General features: G+C 39.8%; 1 protein-coding gene across 2 annotated transcripts in view; it reads right to left on the bottom strand.

Moving 5' to 3' along the window:
• Positions 1-224: 224 nt before the first annotated feature.
• The window catches only part of nlgn2b (neuroligin 2b), a 65,423-nt gene continuing 37,687 nt past the window's right edge, over positions 225-27,960 (bottom strand). The window contains exons 4-9 of one of the 2 annotated variants that reach the window (XM_040049896.1): positions 27,503-27,652; positions 10,036-10,221; positions 7,391-7,656; positions 6,937-7,090; positions 6,265-6,631; positions 225-4,339 (exon numbers count right to left, since the gene is read on the bottom strand). In XM_040049896.1, coding sequence (XP_039905830.1) covers positions 3,409-4,339; positions 6,265-6,631; positions 6,937-7,090; positions 7,391-7,656; positions 10,036-10,221; positions 27,503-27,652 — 2,054 coding nt within the window. In that variant the 3' untranslated portion in view covers positions 225-3,408. The remainder of the gene's footprint in view (positions 4,340-6,264; positions 6,632-6,936; positions 7,091-7,390; positions 7,657-10,035; positions 10,222-27,502; positions 27,653-27,960) is intronic. The other variant, XM_040049897.1, reaches the window with a different exon arrangement.

Below are 27,960 nucleotides of genomic sequence, written 5' to 3'. Positions count from 1 at the left end.
TAGACTAAAAGAATACAAAGGATTTCACAACTTCCCAATTACAGGTTATACTGTATGACAATGCCCGAGACAATGTGAGACACTAACAAGTAAATTCAACAGCATCACAAAGAAAAATAAAAAAAAAGAATTTTTTTTTTTCTATTTTTGAGCATATTTAAAGAACTAACATGTTGTTTTTTCCAAGCCTCATTTCACAAATCTTCTCAATTTCCTCTTTTTTCGTGTGTTCTCCGCAACTGTTCTTTGGCTTTTCTTTTTTTTTTTTTTAAACCAATGAAGGGATTCATTTCACTCAAAAGCTGCCTTCATGATTGATGGAATAGTGTCAGGCCTGTACGTCACATTTTAGGCAAGACTATTTTTATCACAATCTATGCGAACCTGAGCCGTAGACATTCCTTTTTCATGTTCATGCTGCCCTCAACCACGCTGTGCCCATACAACCTACTGGAACCTGACCTTGAGTTCAAGGAAACAAAGGAGAATCGAACATATTTGAAAACCATGTAAGTCACCAAAACTTGCACCTGTTGTCACAAAGAAAAGATCCGGCCAGTCAGTCAAACCAAACGACAAACATAATATTTACAAATTCCAGTTTTGTTCGCTTACACTTAAAAAAATGTACAGTTTGTTTTTATGTGTTGTTGGGTTCTTTTTTTCCTTTTTTTGTTTTTTTTTAGGGGGGGTTCTTTTTTTGTTGTTGTTGTTGTTCTTTTGTCCTCGCAGCTTGCTCCAGTCCAGCGTGAGGGATGGCAGTCTGGCTCCAGAGTGTGGTTATCCTAAGCAGACGGGACATCACAAGGAAGGAGGGGGACAAGAGAGGAAGAGGACGGGGGATCCTGCTCACCTTGCGTTCACGGTTTATGTTGTGTGAGTAATGTCTGTTAAACTGGGTTTTCAGAATGTATCCTCTGCGCACTGACGGATCGTACTGTCGCTATTTTTGTCATCGGCACTGTGTTTGTCCAGCGTTTGTCCTAATGTCACCGTTTCTGTTTAGTTTGCTTTGTTTTTTTTGTTTTGTTTTTTTTCCCCCTCCTCCTCATTGTCCAGAGTGTGACCCGTGTCCGTGTTGGATTGTGCGAAAGATGTGAAACGCGCATACAAGGCTCTCTCACCTTTTTTTTTTTTGACCATAAATACATCTCATCCTTTCTCCTGCCTTTTGCAAAAGCCAGAAACATGGGACAACAAAAGAGCAGACGGAAAAAAGATAACTGTTGGGCAGTCCTCAAAGACTTTGAAGCAGGAGGGAGGTTAATGTCCAGTCACAGACAAAGACCTTATTTATACTCTTTGTGTAAAGTAGTCATTTCTTTTTTTCCCTAACTTTAAAAAAAAGTGCTATCTTCAGGTTGATTCAGAGACAGTGACTGTGCAAGCTCGACATTGCAAAAGATAAAGAGAAACAGCAAAAAACAAAAAAAAAGGGAAAAAAAGGGGGGTGGGGTTAAAAAGGCTTTCATCAGTCTTTCCTGTAGTTTTTGCAGCACAGCCTCGGTGTGTTAGGGAATGAAAAAAATAAAGAGGAAATATTTACTCTCTTTGTTATAATCATAGTTTTACACAATATTCATCTTTTAATACTTTAATACTTTCTGAAGTACCACAAAGTGCAGCTGATATTGAAACGGGATATTAAAAAGAAAAAAGAAAAGATTTTCAAAATAAAATAAATGGCAAATCATCAAAATGACAAGCTAACTTCTAGAAAAAAAACCCAGAAAAAAAAATCCAAACATGCAACAAATATCCCACACAGTAAAGTTGTTAATAAAACTCCTTAAAAAAAGAAAAGAAAAAGAGGATATATTGAATCTGATTTCCCTTTAAAGAAGAGACCAGCCACAGTGCAACATTGAGTGGAATTAAAAAAAAAAGTTTTAAAAAAAGTGTGTGGTTCAAAACTAAAGATGAAGGGGTTGGCACTTTTTTTTATGGTAATTCCTTTTGTAAGATACAGTCAGGGTGGACCTCTCCAGGCGGTCCACTGGACGCCAGTAAAAGAGGAACTTTATCACAGTACTTGGCACCAAGAATGCTGGTAAAAACGAGATATCAGAATATCTTTTTTTTTTTTCATTCATATCCTTACAATTTATTAATAATACATCATTTACACTTGTGTTTTTGTATAAAAGACTCCAAAAGGAAAAAGAGAGTCTAGAAGTGATTGCAAGAAAGAGGAAAGGAATGCAGATGGATTATGTCGATGGATTTTAATAAAAAGAGCTACAAGGGCAGATGCAGAGCGAGAACGAGAGAAGCGGTTAAATGAGCTGAAGTGGAAACACAGACAAAAGAGATTGTGGGTATGAAGATAAATAATGTAATGGATGTGATTAGAGTGTGTGTGGCTGAAATGCAGCGACTTCTAATGGGCAGCCTGGATTCCAGGTTGCATCCCACAAAGTGAGTGGGATTCAGTAATTTCCTGTACCGCCCCACAGTTGAGGCCTCAATCTGGAAATGTTTTGAAAGCAGCAGTGGTGAGTATGCACTTTTGTTTTTGGTTGGGTTTTTTTTTTAAGCGTGGGCAACTTAATCTCCATGGGATGCTTTATGTTATTCAGCTAGCACCACAACCAAAGAAAAAAAGAAAAAACTCAAACAAACAAACCAGTAAATATATGTCTAATTAATAAAATCGCATTTTAAAATTAAAAAGTCGTGATTCTCTATCTAGTGGATTCCACCCCTTTTCCTTCTAGGCCCGCCAAATACATTTCACGCTAAACAATAATCCCCAAAAATCACAATGGAGGGACAGCTGTTGGGACAGAGTGCTAAACACAGGGTGCCAAATTTCACTTCCAGATTGGGCCTTTAAAGCTGCAATTTGTAAGTTTCAGGGAATCAACGCTTCATGACAGGCAGCTTGTCGGGACATATGTTGCCTCAAACAAAGCTGCTCGCTACTGTTTTATCTTTTTCGCTAAATGAGTGAAAATGAATATTTGCATTCGGCGTTAAACATAGTTTTTACACTGACACAACAACACATGCGCAAAACAACCGAGCTACCACAATACATGTCTGACCGATTGTTGATGAGCCTGAGAACCCTCTGCGAGAGCTACAAGCTTAAAGCTGCGTGTTTGGTGGCTCTCCAAAGCACCAGATGTTGAAAGCGCGTTGACGGGGAAAAGCGGTATGCATCTAGTATGACGGTGTTTTGGCAAAGGACCTTTCTTAATCAAGTCCCCCCCCCACCTTGAGTTACGGTTACAGTTTAGAGGTATTTCACTGCTTCGTATCTTACAAACTGCAGCTTTAGTTGAGGGCTTAATGAGAAAAGAGAAAAGTAGAGTAAAGAAGAAGAGAAGGTGGAGTTTGGATGGAGCAGTTTGTGTGGTGCATCTCTGTAAGCCCAGAGTGGGGTAGCAGAGCTTGTGCCTGGTCCTATACACGGGTGGTGGAGTGTTGGTGTGGCAGAGCATTGTTGCTGTGGCTGGGGACGGGTGTAGTAGACGGGGCTGGGACAGGGGGATAAGTGTTGAAGGGGTGAAGGGGCTGCATGCTGCTAATGGTGCTGGGGATCATGGTAATGGTGTTAGCTGTCATCAGTGGCACATCTTCGGGCGCTCGCCGCAGGGCCAGCGTGTAGTCAGGTGGGCACACGGGAGGCCGCAGCGGTTCCAGGTCGCCGTGGACACCACGGGACGGTAAGGGGGTCCCGTGCTCTAGCTCCACCCTCTGCTGTTTCATCTGCAGTGACATTAGCTCCTCCTCCTGACTCAGCGCTAGGTCGTTGTGCGGTGGGGCCCCTACGACTCCCATGCCAACACCCATGCCCATTGTCGTGCCGCGTTGCGGGGAGAGTCGGCGGTGGCGTCTCTGCATGAGTTCATGGCGCTTGTCCCGCTTATAGTAAAGTGCAGCAAAGGCCAGCACGTTCAAGAAAAGAAGCGAGGCGCCGACAGCTACCGTTACGCTCAGCTCGGTGGAGTAGTCCCTCGTCTCGCTGGGGAAGGGAGGATAGCGGGGCCTCTCTGAACTGTCAGGGTCAGGATCCGGCGGGTAGGTAGAGACCACAGGGTGCCGTGTTGAGCGAGTGCCAGGATGAGGGGCCTTCCAGCGGCTGGTGCCTCCAGGTGGCAGACGGGTGGTGATGGAGTTAATGATTTCCTCGTGAAGGCTGTGGAGGTGCGGTACCAGCTCCAGCCAAAAAGCCACCTTGTTAGCGCGGTAGTTATCTCTGACACGGGGCTTCAGGCCAATATGCAAGTACTGCTTGTCCTTGGAGCTGAACTTGGTCCAGATGACCTCCTCAAATCGGTTAGGCTTAGTGTGGATGAACGTGGTGTCCTGAGGAACTGGTAAGTTAGGGTCTCTGTAAGACACAAGACACAATTATTAGGCTATAAACCTAACCTTATATTTGCTTTGATAAAGTCAGTCAACCAAAACAAAGGAACTGATATGACATTTGAGGGTAAAAGAGCAAAGAATAGCAAATTACTAGGCGCTCTATAACCTTCAAGTGCTTTACTGCAGGTGGTTTATGCTTGTTGTTGTCATCCTTGTGCTTTTGTGTTGTCATGTACCTCCTAAAGTTTATAACCTGCCATTTTAGCTGGGATGGAGGCACAAGTCAGCAAGGAACTTGGCCTCTACAGGCATCTCTCTGAATCAGTGCAGGAGCTTAGGGATTCCAAAATAGGCACACAGGCAGAAAAAGTTGGATAACATGATGTTCTGTAGAAAACTTGTTTTGACATCTTCCTTTTGGAGAGGTGAAGTTGTGATTGTAGATGGTATTCTTTTGGGGCATTAATGCATAATGTTTTGGGGGGGGTGGTGCCTGTGGTAACAGCAGCAGACTGGCATTTATATGGTGATCTAGTGATCGCTCTGAGCACTTTATGGTGCTGTTTTGTATATACTTCAAGCATTCTATCTACCTCACATTCATGGCCAGTTTAGAATCACCACAAAACCTATCATGCATGTCTTTGGAGAGTGGGAGGAAGCTGTAGCACATACAGGACCAAGAGACTACATACTAGAACCTTTTTTGCTGTGAGCCAACAATGCTAACCACTGGGCTGCCACAGTTTGCAAGAGCAGTGAACAAAGCATTGATTATAATGGCAGCTTTACGAAAACAGTAGTACCAGACCCCAAAAACTACCCTCAGCACCTCACAACCCTGGTATTATGACTTCCATGATTTTTGAAAACATTCCTTTGAGATTTTAGTCCTTGCTCACATTCTGACTGCATAATCAATTTCTTGCAGTGAAGTCCCCTAAACTCACTGCCATGTTTATAATAATGAGTCTGATTTGCCTTAGCTAACATTTGCATGTGAAACAGTCTTACCATAATGCTGGAAATAGCAATTAAAAGATGGTAAACTGTGGCTACATGGGCTCTCTATTGATTTTTTATTGTGACAGTAACTCCTTGTCCTTCTTGTTATGTGACAACGGTACTAACCAGTGCCCTCCCCACATACAGCAAAATATGATGCTTTTAACCAATTAAGAGCATTTGCAGCATTTCAGAGCTCAGCAACGCAATGTGGGGCCAAGTGTTTTCCCCTCCAGTGGGTGTGATTATGACATAGTGTTTCACATGGTCTGCAACAATACTCAGGCAGGATGTGGCATTCAAACCATAATTAATTCATAATTAATTCTTATGGTGTGCCAAAAAACATTCCCTGCACCACTGAACCACCAGCAGGCTGGACTGTTGACACAAGGCAGGGTCTATGGATTAATGCTGTCCTCAAGTGTCCTCAACTTCTGACCCTATCATTTAGAGAAAGCAACGATCAGTTTCCAATTTTCGGGTTTTGATGATCTTGTGCCCTCTGTTGCTTTAGATTTCTGTTCATGGCTCACAGAAATGGAAACCCAGTCTCTTCCACTGTGGGGGATTCCTCTGTGTCACTATAGGTTTTGTGACAACACCAATTCTCCTCCAAACTCTTTTAAGGTGAATTTCTGTGAGTTTCTAGAGATGGCTGTGTGTGAAAATTCCAGGACGGCAGTAGTTTTAGAAATGTCATGTTCTATGTTAGTGTTTACTGAAACTCTTGTATGCTGTGTGTCTTTCAGAATCTCAACACAGAAGACTGATCCATAAAGCTTTACACACAAAAATGTTTCATCTGTAAAATCCCCAGAAATATCACTGGGCTTGTCTTTTAAAAGTCTGACTGTGTTTGTCATTGTGTTATATGTGACAAATATAATCAATACTTTATACACAATTCATAATTCACTTGAAATTAAGTGTTATACTGACCCTGACTTGGCAAAGTTGGTCCAATATGTCATCACAACAGCACTGAGCATTACGTCATTCTTGGAGAAGTTACAAGGAAACAAGTCAGTGGCCCCCACCATGGGAATCCCAAACACATAGGGGATCTCATCTCCATGGGCAGCATCTGCCCAGTCTGGCCTCGCCTCGGTCTGACAGTGGTGGTGGAAGGTATAGAAGTAGACGGGTGACTGGAACTCAGCGTGGAGTTTGGCAGTGGCGACAGCTGGGGCCACCCACTGGTGGTCTGTGAACAGAGCCAGGAGGGTCTTCCTGCGCATGTCGCTGTTGTCTCTGTCAGCCCAGTCTGTGTACATGAACTTTATGGTTTCCCTGAGGATATCTTTACCTTGGAAAAAACAGAAGTTAATGTGAGCATTTATGCCATGATAGAGTCCATGTTTGTCTGCGACATTATGTGGAAGCATGTAAGGCTGAAATCTTTTAGATTTTTTGGTCAAAACATGTTTTTTGCCACAGGAAGATTCCGAAACATAATTTACTGTGAATACTGTTGACCAGCCTGGCTTACGAAGGACTGTAGTCGCTATTCACAAGCAAATCGATGTCATTTTTATAAATGCTTAGTGCTGTTGACAACATTTAGAAAGAAACACGTCGTAATAGTCTAGAAAAATAGGGATAGGATCTGACCATCGGGGTATCCATACAGATTGTCCACAAAGTTGGAGATAGTATAGTCAAATGAGGCAGCTGATATTCCATCTTCTCCTTCACTGTCATCCACAAACTTCAGGCCCTCTCCCTGGTTGACACCCAGCAGTATGTCGTAGTTGAGGAACTCGCCCTGGTGTCACGACAAACACACACAAAGCATGACATACAAAACAGAATGGAGCAGTAATGCTTGTCAGGAATGTATTCATATAGTATAGGTTAAATAATTATTTCATCCTCTGCTGAATTTGTAGGTTTGAATTTCTGATTTTATGTGATTTTCATTATAATGGAGAAAAATGAAATTGAAAAATCAAAGTCAAACTGTGGGAGCCAGAATTCTGTCTGGCGCAGCGGATCAAATACTTTTTGATATTCTGTCTCTCACAGTATCACACAGTGTACGGTAATTGAAGAATTCAAAGCCGACCTGCTGCATGAGGATCTCAGGGTCATCAGGTACCACGTCCCCATCTACCACAGGACCAAAGGCGATGTGGTATCGGGCAGGCTGGATGTCTTGGTCCACCAGCTCCCTGAAACTCTTCCTACGCAGACAGTCCACCAACTCTGCATTGTCCCCTGTGGTGCAGCCAACCTTCTTGGCCAGGATCTTGGTATAAATCTGCGGTCGGTAGTTCACCGACCAACTGGAGATGGCTGAGCCACTCTGAGCAATGGCCCTCTGGAACAGCCCTATACAAAAACACAGTCATATACACCAGATGTATTAAAACATACAAACACTTATTCTCCATCAGCTTAGCTGTTCCCCCCCGACACACTCTTGCTAGCAGCTGATGGTGCCTTCAAGGCCTTACAGTGAGAGCACGTTAAATAATGCATATGTTAGAGGAGGAGCAATTGTAGAGTATTACAGGGGCAAGATGAAGTAGATATCCTGCTGCACTTCTTAGCTGGAGAAAATCTTTATGAAGACCAGAGTAAAAAACATGAAGTGTTTCATTTACATGCAAAGAGAGACAGCAGCAAGAAAAATGGCGGCAAATCTGCGCACGGCTTGTTGGATAAAGCGAAAAGGACAGAAAGAGAAAGAAAACTGCTCGCACTGTTGCACCGCTGCACTGTTATGTAAAGTGGCTTGCTGTCCCTCTGTTTTATCTGCAGATTCTGTCATTAATAATTAAGCCCCCCCATATTCTGCGTGTGCCCCACCCCCGCTCCTCTCCCTGTGAAATCAATTAAGAAGCCTCTCAGCTGCAACTCCAGTGCCTCATCTCATCTCTCCTCGGCATACGCACACACACACATGCAGACACGCACACACTGTACCTTTAAAAACTGTTCAGCCTCCAACTTTTTCTTGACTTTGCGTTGCTTCAGCCTGCTTTCAAAATGGAGTTGGGCTAATCTATGCAAAACAACCAGTTGTGTTTTTCTGATATTGCACCCACTATTAAACCTGCCATAACACTGACCTACAGTCACGTTCTACAGAAGAAATTCTCAGCAATGCACAAAGCACATAAAGGAAAGTGTGATCAGTGTTGATGTAATATATGTGTTTTCAGTGGAAAAAGTATATAAAGTCTGTGAGCCTCAGTGTTCAACCTGGAAACCTGGACTATCAAAGTATCCATGCAATATGAGCTGGTATTATAGGAACCTTTAAAACTTAGCAAATGACCTCCTGACTTTTTTCCTGACTCAATCCCTTGCATCAACCGAGAATCTGCTTCCTACAGTACATGCAGTATTTTTATTTGTTTAATCCGTCCAAGATTAGTCTCTCTGCGTGAAGGTTAACAGTTTAGTAATATCATAATCTGAATTCTTGGTAAGTAATGAAACGCTATTTGACTTCTCAGCTCCACAGACCAAAATCATAGAGAGTATTAATGACAGAACATCTGGCGAGAATTTAGAGATCCGCCATTCAAGAACTAAACGGTCCTTTTCTACTGATGAGGTGCAGATGCTAGTGCCTAATCCAGAACCTGTTATGTGGATGGTTACAGGTCCCACAGAATGATGAATCTAAATTTCAAGTTTCAGGCTCAAATCATTTTCATGGTTTGGGGCTGCATCTAGACACTTGTGTTGGGGGGCTTGTCAAAAGTGATAGAATCAGATTTTGATCCACCATCCTTCAGAAAGTGTGTACTGCATGGTACTGGCTTTAATTTTCAATATGAAAATGATCCCAAACAACTAACCCTGGATAGAAAAACACCACGTGGAACACTATCAGTCATGGATTGGCCTCCCCAGATCCTGGACCTCAACATTATTAAAGCAGTGTTGGGCGATCTTGACAGAGAATGGAGGGGGGGCAGCCAAGAGCCAAAGAAGAGCTTTAAATGTCCTTCAAGAAGCCTGGAGAACTATTCCTGAAGATGACTTAAAGAAATTACAGCAACATATAAAATAAAATGCTGGATGTCTTAAGCCTTATATAACATTAAAAGCACATTAAATAATAAAGTACACATTTATTACACAAAGCTTGCACACAGGTGCATCTTAGGCCATGCTTATGACCATGCTTCCTAGCAACCACCTATCAATGGGCTATGTTTGGGCTAGTTTATGCACCTATAACACATAGTAAAAGTTTAGATTCACAACATTATATGTAACTCTGTAACATTTAAAAGCCCAATTTGACAGAAAAGTGATGAGAAGACGCACTCATTCATCTCAGTGCTTTTTCAGTGACTGTAGTTTCATGTGGAATGATGTTATTTGGAATTATTAAAGGGTTTTTGTCCCAAGGGGAGTAATGGTTTTAGAGCAAAAACCTACTGTCTAAAACCATTTGTCAACTCCAGAACTCACAACCTTGTTTTCTTTCAAATTACTTGATCTTTGGAGTTTTGTCCTGCTTATTGAAATAATACCATAGTGCCCCAAACTGTAAGTGACTCATCTCTGAATCCCTTTCTTCGTGGGAACAATACTGCAGTGCATTTTTATCTGCTTTAGGCTTTTCACTGAAAAGCACCAACATGCTCTGTAAAGAAATACATTACCCACACACTGTCCTGAAATATTAATCCCCTTTGAGTGGAGTATGTGACTACTAATCGGTCAAGGACAGGAAAAGAACCTTACCCTCGGAGTGGTGGGAGAGGATGAGAAGGTTCACACAGGCGGCACCAGCTCCAGAGCCAAAGATTGTGATTCTCTCTGGGTCTCCTCCAAAGTGGCCGATGTTTTCATTGAGCCAACGCAAGGCTTGGATCTGGTCCAACAAGCCATAGTTCCCCTTAGCAGACTGATCCCCGGTGCACAGAAACCCTGCAGGGCAAATTAGAACAAATACAGACAGGAAAAGAATGAAAAAACATAGATTTTCCCAAATGAAGGATCAGGGCCCGATTTAAAGAGACGGGATATGTGTATATCTTTTTCCGTGTCCCACACAAACAGAAGATGGCATCCTGTCATTGTCAGGAACTTCTAAGCCTCCAACTCACTTCAAGTCTGTGGAGATTTCACACAGAAAGCTTGCCAAATTACTCATTTTTAATACCCACGCTGAAAATACAACACAGTTAAGAGAACTTGTCAGCAGAGAGAGGAGGAGAGCAACAGAAGGCATGTTTCACCTACTTCCAGGACACACATTTACACAGTTGGTGCACACCCACAACAAGATAAAATAAACTGAACAAAATGCCACACACAAACACACACACACGCATACACGCATACACACACACACACACACACACAGCTCTGTTCTTATGAGAGTGAATTAAAGTACTTTACATGTATTTCAAGCAGCTTCACTCCGTAACAAATGTAGCATTTCAAATTTTCCACTGTTTGAATGAATGACTTCAATACCCGTGAAACAACTAAAAATGATTTCAGTTAACTGCACACTTCTCAGAGCTGTGGCTGTAGAGGTGGAAGATATACTGAAAAAGAAAATCGTGTTCAAGCATGTTCACCCGACTTTGATTTAGCCAGCTCTGCTTAGCAGTATTTACTCAGGCGCTTCCTGTGAATAAATACAATTTGCTATCCGGTCGTTAAGTCTGACGTCACTAGAGCTGGGCGATATATCGAGTTTTTAAAAAATATCGATATATTTTTATACGAGATATAAGATGTGACAATATCTTTTATATCGATATAGTCAATGTTACGTTATAACTATACTTGTGGAGCTGCAAGTTTGCCTCTCTTTCGTCCACTTTTGTCTTTACGCAACGTTACTCGGCCTCGCCCCTCCTTCACTGAACACAACTCCCCCTCCTCCCCCATCGCTTCACCTGGAGGAAGCGACAAGATGGACACGGCAAATCTCCGTTAACGAGTTACTGCACATCGACCCGTGCGTGGGGCTGGACGCCGTCAACGTGTTAGCTAGCTAACCACGCTAACGAGCTAACCACGCTAACGCCATGAAGCCCAGAGGCGCTGCACAGCCTAAAATCCTTGCATTTTCTCAAAAGTTGACAGTGCGCCTTATGTATGAATTCTGGTTGTGCTTGATGGCTGCGAACCGATTTTATGTGGTACACAGCGCTCAGCAATCTGTCAAAAAATGTTTTAGTACGACTTTGGTAAGCTACGGTGACATCTGGGACACAGCTTTGACTAAGAACTCTCTTTTTGTTCTTACTTTATGGCTTTAAAAAAAATATCGATATATATATCTTATATCGCCGTCTAGGTAAAAAATAACGAGATATGAATTTTGGGTCATATCGCCCAGCCCTAGATGTCACTAGCCGTGTCTGGGCCTAAACTCCGCTGCAGGTCCATATATCAAACGATCACTATGGCATTACTGAGAGTTGAAAAATTGTCTAAAGTCTTTCATCTTTAATAAAATGATCAGCGTTCTGCTCTACCAGGCGTAACAATTGAGTTTAACATCTAAGGCATCCATGAAAACGGAATTTATGACATTTAACGGAATTAGAAGTTAGCAGGAAGTTAGCTCGCTAGCTTCTATCTAAATACAATATAGCATGTCCTGACTGCGGGGTTTTGGAAACAAATTAAAACGTACAGCTCTGTTATCACTTCCAACATAAATGAAGACAGAAAACTAAACAGCAGTGACGTTTGTAGGGTTACTGAAGTTTGGCTAACTGGTATATAATGATGTGCTACGTGACCGCTAGCGACACAGCTATGTTAGCATAATATAAACAAGCTAACTTTTTTTCCACTCGATAAAAGTTAACATGAGTGTTCTCGGTGGTCAGGAACAAATGTAATCGCATGGCAGGATGCTGTAAAAGGACCAAACTTCAGCCAGGAGAACAATTGAGATTATCCATCCACAATACGAGGTTAGTCATTCATATACTGCTGCATGGGCTGGGGTGTAGTTACATCCTAAGGTTTTAAAAACTGAGCTTAAATAAATGATTAGCGGTAATAAAAGCCGAGGGAGGTCAACAGTGATCACTGACTGTTTTAGGAGCTTTTTGAGATTAAATAGAAGAAAATACAAAACATTAAACATGTTAATAACACAAAAGCCATATTAAACACAGACTACTTTAGGCCCGGAAGTAGGATTCGTCACGTCATCACTTAACGACCGGATTGTTGCCTATAACTAATACCGGGGGCAAGATTTATGGAGAGAGAGTTTTATTATGGCTTAGATCTAAGGGTCATATAAGGCACAAGGCTGTTTTGATCTCAATTATGTAAAGTGAGGCTAATTTGGAGTGAATTTTTAGGGAAAAAAAGGACAAAAAAGGGCTGACCGTGCAAGTCGGTAACCTGCGGCAAACAAAGATGCTCAGCTATCTCGTCATGCTAATGTGGTCGCTCTCTGTTCTGACTGTTTTCTCCACAACACTGTTAGCAAACAGTAAATTACCCTGTAGGATAATGTAGTTATTTGGTGCCACTGGTCACTCTGTGTCAGTGACTGTTATCACTGAAACATGGATCTCAGTTCAGGCTGAGTCTGGAAGCCAGCTTGCTAACTTATTAGTGTTAAAAGAAAATCCTGTTAGTGCAATGTTATAACTTTTTTAATAACACTTAAAAGCCACTTTGCTAAGACTTCATGATGCATGCAGACTGCACTGTTATGATACCTACTGTATTATATACTCAGTGTGAATACACTGACCTATCCACACTGAGCCTGGTACAGCATCACCACCTGCCCATATGCACTGTGTTAACTTAGAGTCTGTAAACAAAGCCAATGACAGCTTAATGGGCTGAACATGGTTCCCTGTTGGCAGTGCCTTAGTAGACCGTAGGGAGCTATGGACAGCCCGTCTACCTGCAGTGAGCATCTGCTGCCAAATGGAAACAGTGTCCAAAGTTTGTGGTAAAACCAGCCTGTGGGCTACTCTTACTTGTGCTGTTCAAACATGTCAGGAGAAGAGCAAAGTCATAACATATGAAGAGCTGAAGTGAAACTGAGTGTTAAAAAACAATGAAAAGTGTCCACTGCAGCCATCATCTGTGCTCTGCTGTATTTTTAACTTGTTGTTAAAGATGTTTTGCTTTAAGCTTGTCCGATTACTGGTGAACTCCCTTCCCTGCTCCAGTCCACTTGTCAACCACTCAGCATCTCTACGTACAGCTGATCTATGAGGTGTTGAGCTTTTGGAGGCTTGCACGACACCATGTTTGCAAAGGTTGAAAACCCCTCACTCTGAAGGCAGTCTGAAGGCAAGCGCCTACGCAAGCAGACGTAACAGCAGTACTATAAAACAAGAATAAGATAATTGTTCCACTGCATGCCCTGAGTCCTACCACAGGAGAATGCCACCATCACTACAAAATCACAATATGATGCATAAACATGTGTGAGATGCTTTGCATTGATGGTTTATATCTGAATGTGTGACATTTACTGGGCAAAATATGAAGCGGATCAGAGTGCGTACATTTTGAAGTGGATTGTAATACATCAAATATATCAAGGGAATACTGTTATTTTATTTTAATATACATTATGCCTATTTTGCAGATATCATTTTTAGCGTTCTGAACCCTGTGCTGCCTTTCTAACATAAGACGAGGTAAAACCAGCCAATAAGATGTAATGTTTAACCGGTAACAAGTTTTACAATACTTGCAATGTGGCAAATGTGTTGGCTTTGATATATTAGAATGATAATAACCCATTTTCAAGCCAGGACTGTTCATTCAAGAATTAAAACACCAGTCTTTGAAAACCAGGCCTGTGGCATCAAAGCAAAGCCTTGCCTGGCTAAACTAATCAAAACGAGCAGGTCGATCATCTGGAGGCGGGATCTTTAGTGTCCACCACTTTAACATCAATTGTCAAGGAAAGAACTCAGAGGGACTAGCTGGACTCGGAGCATGAATGGGGCAGTAAAGCTCTCATGGCTCTAGGCTTTTCCGATTTCCAATTGCAAGGCTCAAATTGTCAAAACTTGCAACTTAAAATGTGAACGTGAAGACCGAGGAGGCTTTAAAAAAGACTTTTAGAGTAATCTTTATAATTTGGCAACCCTCTAATATGTCAGATGTTCTCTGTCATTAAGAATGTATGTACCTCTGTTAGGTCATAGCCAGCTCAACACAGCCTTTCCTACAAGAAAGTGTATCCCTTCCAGATTCACTATTCAAATAGTTATAGTAAGAGTTATAACAATAATAATAGAGCTTTAAGGTATTGGCCCAAGGGCATTTGGGGCACAAGCACTTGGGAAGGGACAAAAGTGTCAGAGGTCAGGGAGAGGTCAAGGACAAGCTTTCAAAAGCTCCAGGGTGCTTTGTTCTAGTTAGACCTGGGGTTCGAAACATAAGGCCCAGGGGCCAAAATCCACCCAGCAAAGACTCCAACCCAGCTCCCTGGACTGGATGTCTTTCACTAAACAGAGCAGCATTTCTCTTCATTTCTGTAGAAAAACTGTAAAAATTCACTTATTTTTCTTATATTAGGATATCTAAAGATTAAAGTTCTTTCCACTGACAGAAAGGGCGGCTTTACTGGTCTGGCCTGCTTAAGATAAAAGTGGGCTCCATGTTTCCCACAATGTAAAATGAGTTTGTCATCCCTAAATTTGACTGAGAGAAAAATGAAGGCTAGCATAATACTAAAGGGTAGTCTAAATGAACTAAAACGTGTTCCCAGAGTTTTTGGGTCACTTGGCTTCATCCAAACGAAAGTATGACATTTGATTTACGTTTTAAAATGGTATGACTTTGCTTACACATACAGCTAGTCATTGAATGTGCCTAACTTAAGCATTCAAGTATTCACACATCCACAGGAAATCTTTAAGGAAAATGGAGCTCTCTGCTTCTATCCGACAATAATTTGTGAGTTCACCTGCTGGATTATACGAAAGCAACCATCAGACCTAAATAACCCCATCCGCTGGTTGGCTTTCCAGATTGGCGCTTGCTTTACACTCTGAGACAGTCCATATATAGTTCAATAAAGATGACTAGTTTATGACCACATGCTACTTTACATAATGCAGCCAAGTCTCAAATTGGTTTCTGAGCAACGTCATCAAAATGTACCAGGAGGCTGAACACAAATCAAGATGACTGGGAACTTCTGGGCTACATGTAAAACCCTTTTTAGCGGTTTTAAACTGCACAAAGTGACCAGAGCAAACTACTGGCCACAATCCTGGACTTTGCACTGAAATTAGAGGAATATGTGCACCTTTCAAGTTAAGACAATGAACCTTGTTGCTATGGGTTTTTTTTCCAGGGGAACAGTACAAACATCGTTCTCTGTGATCAGTGTTTCAGTAAGCAGTCTGATGTGCAATGTCACTCCAGTCATCTTTAATAGAAGACAACAGTCTATCTGGCCTATTTTTGAGAAAAAAATCTTTTCACAGATGTTACGAACAACTAATGGTACAAATATGTAACCAGAATCTGGGCATCTGCGCACCGTAACTTGCGCAGAAAATGCTGTGATTACATATTGTTGCTTCCTGGCTTTTGCTCTGATTTAGGACAGAGCTCCAGATTTATTACTAATTCCAGGACAAACATTGTTTGGTCTTTGATGCGGTGCTCCCAGCATCAAGTTTCAAATTATCTTGCCAAAAACCGACAGACGACTGTCAAAGGTGAAATGTAGTAAACCATGAATTGCTTTGGATAAGCCACTGGTGACTGTCACACCCAAAATAACAATTATTTTTCTGGTTTCCAGCAATTGAACACTGAAAATAACCATTTTTGGTTTCATGACATTGCATTGGCATGTTTTCCACCTCCCTGCTGCACATGGATCCGAGATTGTTTGTACAGTATGTCACCTAAACGTGCATAGTGGCTGAATAAATGTTTACCGTCGCAGGGCAATGCACAGCATAACCTTGCGTATGCAACTATATACAAGGTCACAGCCACAGTGTGTTTACATAAACTGTGTTATAATACTTTCTCCTGAAGCAGTATTGTTTTGTGAACTAAATTCCCATTCTAGATGTTTTCTCGTGCGGACAAAAGAAACACACTGTATAAGAAACTGAGTTAAAGGGCAGTTTGTAAAAAAAAAAGTGGTATAGCTCAGTACAAAGGGACAGATGGTAGGAACAGACAAAGCACATTTTCAAGTGTGTTAAATAGCAAATTAAGTTTTATTGTTGATGATTATTAATGAAAGTGATGGCGATGCTGATGAAGGTAACAGCAGCCATGATGACAGTGGTGATGATAACCTGCCAAATTGACCTTTCTACTACAGTCAGTGTGACACAACACAACTCTCATTCCACACTCTTCACTGTACTTACACTACAGTCAACAAGCACTTGAAGCCTGGAGTGTCGTGTTGGGTTAACCCGGCTTAATTGTGATTCACATTACAGAGTGCACAGTTATTTTGCTGACTTTTGGGGGTTTTCTTTCAATATGACTGTTTGCCTTGGACAAAAAGTGCAAATTCCAGCCATGATGACAGCTGATGTGTCACTTTATCATAGCTTTAAAAAAGTAAAAATCTACGTTAACTTAAAGTCAACATTTGACTTGTAATGAGCATTAATTAAAAAGTTTTTTCATTCATTTTTATTTTGGAATTTAATCCTCAAATGCTGTGACAGGATATTTCACATTCAAAGAAAACACTGCAATCAGCAAAGTAAGCAAAGAATATGCAACCTCAAAGAGTGACCTCGTCTTGAGCAGGCAATAATGTTTGTTATGAAATGGCTGTAATGTGATAATGATTTTGAAAAGAAAAAAGTATGATTAAACTGTAATCTAGAGATAATTGGATTACCAAATTTATAAGAAACCACAGCTGCTGCCTGTCTCTATAGTGCAGTGTTTAGTGTTGGATGGATTATTAAAAAACAGAAATCATGTCTCAGTGCTGTAGCAGAAATATTACTTTGAAAGGATTAACCCCACTAATCAAGATATAGTTCACATGTTACTATGTAATTGTATTATCCTTGCATCATCCCAGCAATTGACTGGTTCTTAGCCTTATGTGGCTCTGACCTGGTAACATATTACCATTGACCTGTGCCGCTTATCAAAACCATGGGCATGTGGAAGTGTCTCCTGCCCAGCCAAGTGCTGAGCTGCCTGCCACAGTTGCCTGGCAACTGTCTAGGACTTCAGGCAAAATGAAATGGACAGGCACTCACGAAGGCACTCGGATACCCACATTCAAGCACTTCCATATTCAAGTACGCAAACAGCAGCATGCAAATGCACGTGAACTCCAAATTCAGTGCATGCACATGCAGGCAACTTCACAGTATGTGCTAGCATGCTAGCTCTAGTGCCGCTCTCTTTGAAAGGCCGACATGAAGGGAGGGAATTCGGTTTATCTTCCACCATTGAAGATAAGTCAAACAAGTTCCCTCCTCTCCTTTCTTTCTCTTTCAGTAAGTTTTCTTTCTGATCCACCACCCACACCCCTCCCATCTGCTGAGTTGGGTTTCCTACTGACTTTAGTGCTGAGAACAGCAGTTTATGAGGCTGAACTCATGCATATTCAACACTTGCTTGAGGTAGCAGCCAAGGAACTGTGAGGAGAGTCATCAACCTCTAAAGATACAGGTTGAAGACAGTGAAGTGAATGGATGAAAGAGAAACAGAGGAGGAGTGAGGAAAGAATGGAGGGAAATTTAAAAACAAACTGTATGATAATAACTGGAGCTTCCAATACCTCTGGGATTGTTACCAAAAGTTCTTTCCATAATGCATCTACTCTTTCTCTAATGTATGCCAATGAGGAGAGTCATTATAAAAGCTATTATTCCCAATAGATATCGTATTGCGTCTACAACAGGATGAAATATTTGCATTAGCTGGACTTTTATTCATTTTGGGACAAGATACAAAAAAAAGAAGACCAACACAAAGAGATTGTTATTGGTATGTTGTGTCTTTACTCTAATTCTCTCTTAGTGAACTGCACCATTCAGAACATCCTCTGTTGTCACCCATATTTGTAAAAGTCATTCACACATTTTAGCCCTAAAACTACGCTCAGCCATATTATCGCTTTACAGAGACAGGAACATCTGCAGAGCAATTTATAGGACTGAACGGAATAACTGTAGTAGGTCACTGAACATATTTCTGTGAACAGAGAAGAAAGAACAATAGGAGAGGGAGGGGGGTGGAGTTGAGGGTGAAGGATTAAAAAAGGGAAAAAAAAGAAAGAAAGACATGAAACAGGTATTAAATCAAATATTGCCCAAAGCTACTGTCAGATGTTAACTGACAGACAGTAGAGAGGAATACAGTGAAGGACGAATTATATAATTTCATTGTGACGTCACGCAGGAGATGATCAGAGATGTCTACATTCAGAGGAAAGATGTTGATTTTTTTTTTATACACACAGGAAAGGTGATTGAAAAGAGGAAACAAAGCGTTCTTGTCTCTGTATATGTGAGTCACAAAATTAATGAAGCACAGGTAGAGGCATTATTATACAAAAAAAGGAGCGGGGAAAAAAACCCTTAGCAGATGGTGAATGTCTCTTGCACACTGAAGACTCTGTTTAGATGAGCAGAATAGAGTGGATTGGATCACTCAATACTGTGCACCGGAGTCGGGGATTATCTGCTATGTGTGTATGTAACAGTAGATTAATATGACAGGAGAAAATCACAATAGAAAATTCTTTAACTCAGAGAGATGCTATTGTAGTTCACCTCTTGCACATTCTTGCTGGATTATCTTTTTTTTTTTTCTTTTTTTTTTTGGTTACACAAATCTGTTAAATCTCCTTGTCGGCACCAAGGGTTTGATTTGAAGACTAGCTGGCAGGTCCGTTTCAATTATGCATCATTCTGTATGTCAAGTATACCCAGAAATGAAATTATAACGCAATTGGGCTCCACTTCCACTGAACTAATGTTATTTCAGTACACCGCCCATAGGCCTCTGATGTCATTGTATTTATTACCTTACTTATCTCGTTCAATTTTTCCTCACAACTGTCCACTCAAATGGCACCGTGCCGTGCAAAAACACCAGGCTGCCATGCAAATTTGAAAAGCAGCGGTTCAAACATCATGTTGCCTCTCAAGACTTTTCAAAGCTTTTCAAAGTTCTGTTTCAGAAACGCCTTATTGCTCATGAAAACTGCAGCCTGCCTGAATAAAAAATCAAGTCAAATTAAATGAATTAAGAGTCTTGAAACAGAGCCTCGTCTGCAGAGGGGACGCAATTTTAATCACAGGGCTAATATTTCAGACATGAAGCTATTTTAATTAATGATATGGTGTCATTAATCATACTTGTTACATGTATCCACTCAGCCTCTTAATATGGCAGTTCAGGTGCCCAAGTGATTGGCAAACATTTATGTAATTTTACATTTACTTACGCATAATGGTATTTAAATGTGGATATTTCACTTTAATCACTGCCTCCACTATTAGGTAACAGTCAGATTAAGGCTTTAGCACTGAGCAGATGACACAAATGAATGCTAACACCAATTATGGCACAAAACGGGGACAGATTCATCAAGCTGAATGAAAAATCTTGCCATCAACCGAGATCTATCTGTCATGTAAAGGGGCATTTAAATTATTTAAATAAATGAACCCTTTTTACATTTCGCCAGTATTAAAAATATCCCAGTTAGTTTTACAGTTAATTCTATCCTGAAATCACGAGTTAATACTGATAATAGACACTGGAGCAAAGTTTTATCTGAAAGGTGTAAATCACCCTGAAAAGAAAAAAATGTGTGAATAATGTCTTTCACTGCCAGAAAATGTTCCTCCTTTCTTACTTGTTGAATTCCTCCAAGGGAGGAGAGACGCACAGTCTTGAAATCTCAGATTTGAATTCAGAACAACTGTGAGCAAAGACACAGCTTGAATATCTCTGATGTTATATCATAAACATCTACGGGATACAAACAGAGGAATAGATTTCAGTTGCATACACTGGAAAGCAGCGCACAACAGTGACTGCCCACTTTTTTAAGCGCTCCAGTTCTGTAAGTGAATTTTGTCCTCGTTTAAAAAAACCAAAAAAAACCCCACATATAAATGTCTTGAACCAAGCCAGTCAGCTACGAAGTGAATTATAACCATAAAAAGATTTGATTTAATTGTAAAATAAAATGTAAAAAAAAAAAAAGAAAAAAAAGAAAAGGGCAAAAACACATCATTACTGTGTGATTGTAATACGTGTGAAAGAAATACTCATCCCAAAATACATTGCAGATGCTTTGAAATCCCACATTACACAGAAAACCACATTTGGGCTTCTGGAATTTAATCGCTTCTCATTATTGTAGTCCTGTAAAATAATATACTTGAATATATTTGGTAATATGTGTAGGGTACACCGCTCTTGTGGCTTCTAAAGTTTCACATTCACTATGTTTGCAGCAATCAGAGATGTAGCTGGATTCTGGGTAGATTAGTTCCGTAAAAAAAACAAAACAAGCTTGATGTCATACAGACCTGTGGTTTTTACAGGAGAACATGCCATTGTTTTACAGTGTTGTAGCTCATAGTTAGTCTACTTTGGATGGTTACAACATCACAATCAGTCATAATCGACTGAAATTTAGGTACACTTGAGGCCTGGACAATTTAAGGTCCCTTATGTGTGGCATGTAGGTTGTAGAGCATCAAGTAAGGGGAGCTGCATAAATGATCCTTCTGTTATTTGATTGGTGCAGCTGTGTATTTGGCTACCAGCCTGCGACACAGATTGGTGTCAGTTTCAGTCAATATGCCTATAAGTCCTTAGGGTTCACTGAAAACTGTCTCTGGCTACTGATCCATGTGTCAAGAGCCTCATGCACGTTATAATACACATTATAAATGATGTCCGCAAAGCATTAAACACACTTTTGCAAGGAACAAAAATAACACAAAATGTGAAATATTTAAAAATATGTAATTTGTAGAGTGTAGATAGAGGATTTTATAGCTGAATCTACTCACAAACAGATAATGTTAGTTTTTGATTCTGTTATTACAGTGAATGCATCATCACCAGGCAAAAAAAAGAAAAAGAAAATGAGGGTTGTGAGAAGACTTTGTCTAGATGCAAAGAGTGGGAGGTGTGTTTTATTTGTATTTAGAGAGGAGCTGAGTGGTGAGAAGGCAGCAGGCTGAAGTTAATTGACAGCACTGGCTAAAAATACTGTTTATGTCATATTTAAAAGGATGTGTTTGAGAACAACAGGCAACACAATGTAAAGTGATTCCGAAGGCTGACTGAGCTAAGCACTATTTATGGCTGCACTGACACTGTTTGACTTGACTTTTACTAAAAATGTTTCAATGCACAAGATTTTAAAATAAAGCATATTAAATAAAAGATAAAATGATAAAATTACAGGAGTGTCACAAGCAGAGTACATGAGCACATCATTTTTAGATACGTCATTTTTACCTACCAGTCTCTAATGAGTCTAATTAATGAACAACTCAACCAAGCATAATACAGTTGAAGACATTATGAAGGCTTTTCTCTGCATTTTTAAATTATAAATACAAAGTAAGGACATTCTTTTCATATCTGGTTAAGATTAGTAGAGTATTTTAAAGAGTTAATTATACTGTTATCAATGGTCATGATAATTTGCTTACTAATGATCAAGGAACTGACCTCACAACCTATTTTATTCATTCAGTGGACTAGCTTTAGTCATTGTGCAAATATACTATTTATAAAGTTGGGGAAACCTGCAGTCAGCTGAGACCGAAGAAGTCAGTCAGATGGGTGACATAGTGTTTCTCCCATTGAAAATGCTATGTCCGGATGAACAGAATCAACCATTTGATAGTTAATTAGAAAATTTTTTGTATTTAATACACATGCAATTCAAAAACGCAAGAGATAAAAACATTAGTAAAGACTTGCTAGCTTAAATTGTAAAATGACTGATTTGATGCTATACTACTGTGCTCTCTTTGAGCACTAGTGTTCAGTTCAGTGTCCATTTGTACATGTGTTACCAATTAAATCTTTAACAAGCAACCTTTTCTGATACAAAACATCAATAAGCTAATGAACTGTAACTTTAAAATAGCAAACATTATACAAGCTAATGTAACTAGCTTGTAGTTTAAGCTAATGTATACCTCGTACCAACTCAGCACCTGTTCTAACATTTCAGTCTTTCTTCTGCCAACAAAATATATTGCTAACATTTTAAAAAATGGTCTGACGCCACTGTGTCAGGAATTTAAAACAGTTTTGTTATATAGAAGCTTGTGTTTAAGTACATAGGATTTTTTTTTTTTTACTGTGGTATCAAACTGGCGTATTCAGAATCCGTGTAATTCTACAAGTACTACTAGAGACGCCTGCATTTCTGCTATTGTGACAGCCCAAGCAATATGTTAAACTTATCTCAAATTGACATAAGTATATGATATATGATGAATATATAAAAAACTTGAATGTTTTTTTGTGGCAGCACACATAAAACGCAATTTTCAGAGAATTTACATCAAATTTACCACATTTTCAAGCAATTTTAAATCATATACATACAACATTTTTATGCTGTGAACAAGATGATATTAAACATGGTGGAATTTACTCCTAAATAGGTTACTTGCTTACTTGCAAGTAAAGAGCTGAAATTGGGAAGCGAAATGTTTCCAGAAGAAGCGTTTCATCTCTCTTCCTGCGGTGAAAAATGTTCTCACTCTCAGAGCCCACGATGGTGGGCCTTTCCCCAGAGTTCATTAATTAGTTAATTAGTTAATTAGTCTAAACAGATGGCTATGCAACACAAATCAGAAGGCTCTCTGGGCCTGGAGCAGGAGGAAGGTAGGAGAAGGTGAGCTGAGCCGCGATCTCAAATCACAACTGTCACTGAACCTCTGAACCGGGCTGTGTGCTGCAGACATTTTCTTCTGGTTCACTTATTTTATTCCACCACAACGAGGCATATGATAAATAAATATTACAAATCCATAAAGTATATCATTTGCTGGAAATTGACAGATGCACGTGTTGTACTATAATGAAACCATTAAGTCATGTGCAAGGCTGCTGCGGTCACAATGCAGGAGGGTTTGTTCGAATGAATACTTTGCATCACTGCAGATTTAAAAAAGCATTTCTGAAGGTTTATTTTTAGACTGCTCCCATCTCCCCCCTTCTGTTTCCTTTTCCCTCACTGTCTCTCCATGATTCTCCCTCGCTCATCTGTCTCTGTTTCCTGCACTCTCTGCTTCCCCTATTTCTGACTCCCTATCACTCTTTTAAAGGCGCAGACATTGTATGAAATGAGGTTGGCATGTGTAAGCTCCTGTGAGTGTAAGTACGGGATAATACTTAAGACAAGAATGTAAAACTATTAAAATACCAAATGCCTGTGTTTCTCACTGTGACTCAAATGCACAGTGTCAGTGAGGAGTGCTATTAAAATTGCAGATGGATGGTGCATTATTTATATATATATTTTACGCATGGCACGCAACCAATTGCCTACACACACACTCTATCGCATGCAAAAGAAGGACTTGGTGTGCACACAGACAAAAATGCATACATGCTTGTGCCACACAGAACATGCAAAAAGACACACACACACATACACACAAGGATTATCGCCTTAGTACAGTAACCCATTTAAAGCATATCTGAGAGTCAGAGTGAGAGAGCACACATTCGCCCACATACCAAAATTTTCAACAACATTAAAGGAATCGAGGACACTGCGTCATAATCACTCAGCAGGATCTATCTCCACCTCTCTCAATGTGCATCTTGCATACTTTAATGATTATATGTGGAGGTTCTGTACAACACATGAGTGCACTCCACACATCTCTAATGTGGATCACAGCAACAATGTCAATGTAAATCAACTACCTTTACCGTCCGGAGCCAAGGTCGAAGTGAGTGTAAGGAAAGCAAACGAGGATGCCAATGAAGAGCGTTTGGAATAGCTTGTAATTTTATGCAACAATATCAGTTCCAAATTGTGAACTCAGTCTTTTGGCTCAGCTTTTTAATGATCGTGATTTGTCAGGCAGCTGCGAAAAAGAACGCGCAGAAAGGTGAAACTGAGCCGTGTAAAGCAGCAGGTCCGGGCCCTCATTTCGCTAACTCTCAGTTTGTCCTTGTCCCTCTGCCTCTCCGCTGGCATTGTCAATAACAGTGTGGCTCACGTTACCCTCTGCTAATACTTGCAGAAACTCTTGGACTCCATCCTAAACTACTCCCATTTCTCTGTTTATCATTATCCTGATATGTTGAAACAGGCGTGATGCAATAAACAAGATCTGATTACCCAACCTGGCAGCCACAATGAATGACACAGGGAGCCTGTGTGCAAACACCTCCAAAAGATGACACCAAATGTAAATACTTGACTCCGCTGATATCCAGCAGCAAAAAGGGCTAGGCATACACATGCACACAGCTCAGCCCACACTCACTGGCTCATGAGCTCTATAAAAATGAACAAACAGAATACCCCTTGATACAAAAATACAATGACAGCAACAGACGCAGTTCTGTTTTCTGTTGCTGAATGTTACACCAAAGGCGCTAAGTTGTTGTTTGTGTCTTTTGAAGTACAGAGACTGTGATCCTGGCTGTCGTCTTTACAGAAAGGCATGTTAATACAAAAATTAATGAATTACTCTAAAAAGGAAAAGCCAGGATGTGAGAAAACAGAAAATACACCTGTTTGTGTTTTAATACAAAGTGCCTGCTGCAGGAAGACATAGAGTCGCTGGTGAAATGTGAGCAACAGTAGCCAAAATGATACCAAGATTAGCCAGAACGTTTCAAGACTTGTGGAAACACAATATGGCCATTTAGGATTGAAAAATCAGTGATACACTTTGCTTAGGATAGTCTATAAGATTAGATTAGATATCTTATTGTTCTGCTACATGAGCTGATACTTCATCAGAAACTGTGGATATGTTTGCATGGAGTTCTTTTAAGCTATAATCTGTCAAAAAATATTTTTTCAGGCACAGTTTCCACATAGTGTAGACACTGCATTGCTAATTCCATCATCTGCAATAGATGAAATTAGGCTTTAGTGCTTGAGTTGGTTAAAGTTCCTAGATTTAGCAGTACCAGTGAGGCACAAGAGGGGGACACACACAAAAATACTGCTGCTCATGTACCTGTCAGGATGATCCAGGTTAAACCTTAAAGACACTGGCATTTGAAGTAGTAACACTGAACGCTTATGTCACGTCTCTGAGTTAGGACATGCTATTTAACTTTATTAGATTGTTTCCTGAGCCTGGTTCCTTCTGGATAAAAACCCCCTCCAGAATCCTCTTTCCTCTACATCCCCAAACATGGGAAAGCCCTCTACACAACTCAATTCAACTAATAAATGTATTCATTTGTAAACTGCAGTTTTATGAATAAGTTCCGTGGTCTAAAATTTGATTACACGTTTCAATTTGTTCTGAGGGCATAGTCGCGCATAAACAGAGCATGAAGTTGCTATTCAAGTCAAAACATCACTTTAATCTTATGAACCTTCCTAATCTTAAGAGGTGCTCTTAAAAATGGCCGTAGATTAATAAGTACCTCCTACACAAGAGCAGATGGCTCAGAGAATCTTAAAAGCTGCAGAACTTACTCAAACATGACTTGTATGACTGAAGCTTTTTGCCCTGTGTACTTATTTGCCTGCACTTTTTAAATAAGCGCTAATGGTTTCTATTAAGCATGAAAAAAAAAAAGTTAAAGGGACAATAAGAGCTTTGTTTTTGTTTTTTAATTTGTGCTCAAAAGATGTTTTCTTCATCAATTAATTAAGAATAAAACATACTTACACTTTTAATTATACTTTTTGTAATTATGTGTTCTCATGTTTGGGTTTTAGCCACATGTCTGTTTTACTCTTTTTATGTTTTTCATAATTTTTATATTTGTGTGTCTTTAGAAGAAAATACAAAAAAATATGGAAAAAACAAGAATAAAATATAAAGACAGAGGAAGAAGTGTGCTATTTTACTTTTTATGGGACACTGTTTCTCCTTTGAGATAGTATTTATATTTATACCTGCCTCTTTTTCACACATGCTGCCATCATTTTCCCTGACATGTCTTTTCTACTGTGGCATGTCAACACTGCTAAAAGAAATAAAACTCAAATGGCATCTTTACAGTGTATGACATTACTGGCATTAATAGAAATTCACACACCTTGTGATATTAACTCAGACCATGTAAGGACTTCTTTAGTGCACACAGGAGTACAGTAACAGGAGTTCTGATTTTTCAGTACTGGGCAAAACTATTGAGCCAACCCCCATGTCGTTATGTTTTCCTAGGAAAATAGCACATATGTGTAGGGATTTATAAAACATGTGCAAACACAAAAGGAAACATGGTATATAGTGCTAAAACAGAGTTCGCACAATTCTAACAAGCTTGAAAATCAGTATTTGTTATGACCAATTTTATTTTTCAACATACTCCATATCATCACTACATAAGACCTGTTGCCATGGGTTTTTAGGCCTGTCACTTCTTTGGTCCTCTACTTGTCTAGTTTCCTTAAAAAAAAATTTTTAACAACATACTTTACACAATGCTGAGAAATGCCAAATGTTCAGTGAATAGCTCTTTGGGAATCATTTTGCTGGTGTAAAAATCTTATTTTATGCCTGTTAAACTATGTTATCTTTGGCAGTTCTCACATGTTTCAACAAAAAAATGGAAACTAAGTGTCTGCAGGTAAAGGAGACAATGAAATAACTTCTTTAGCACACACAAGACTACAATAGAAAGAGTTCTGATTTTCATTCATAGGTCAGTGTTGAGTTGCTTAACAAAAAAAAACCCTTCTGAAAATGGTCAAATACAATAACTGGACTGAAAATGAGTGAAAAAGCAAAGAAAAGACTGTCAGAAAGCCTGGAGAACTACTTGTTATGACAACTTTCACAGATTACAGTAAATTTTGGCTCATAGGAAGCAAAATATTTTTTAAAAATGGGGTGTAACTCAAGACGTTTACATAGTAAAGTATGAAGAATTTCAGAATGTTATTTTTCATGCATGTGAATGCTGTCATTTTTAAATACAGTTTAACATGGCACACAAGGCCTGGTCTAGCTGAAATGAGGCAGACCAAAACAAAGGTTGTAAATGTATAAATGGTTACATCAAATATCTGACACATCAAACTTACCGAGCACGCCAAGCCGATAGTTCATAGTGACCACGATGACATTTCCATAGGCAGCAAGGACACTACCATCAAACATGTTCCCTGAGCCCTCCATGTAGGAGCCTCCATGGATGAAGAGCATCACAGGCTTCTTACGGCGATCCCGAATATCTGCATAGCACAGATCAATGCAGGTGTTTGTTAGTTTAGAGTTGATCCACTAACATATGTTAAAGAGTTGAAATTCAGCTCCATTAATCCCTGGCTATGGTTTGAAATTTTCTCCTGAAATAGCATCTCTAAAATCAGTCACTAAATGGAAGAATCAAATTGTCTATATATAAGAAACAAATCTAACCTAAAAACAAGTAACAAGGATAATTAAGTTCAATTACATTTTATTTATCGATGACTATTTAATTTAGTCACCTTAAGGCACTTTATATTGGAAAGTAAAGATCTTACAATAATGGAGCGTA

The sequence above is a fragment of the Simochromis diagramma genome, unplaced genomic scaffold (assembly GCF_900408965.1).
Source record: "Simochromis diagramma unplaced genomic scaffold, fSimDia1.1 OVJJ01000050.1, whole genome shotgun sequence".
Lineage (NCBI taxonomy): Eukaryota > Metazoa > Chordata > Actinopteri > Cichliformes > Cichlidae > Simochromis > Simochromis diagramma.
The sequence above is the reverse complement of the archived record's forward strand: the minus strand, read 5'-3'. Positions and strand labels throughout refer to the sequence as shown.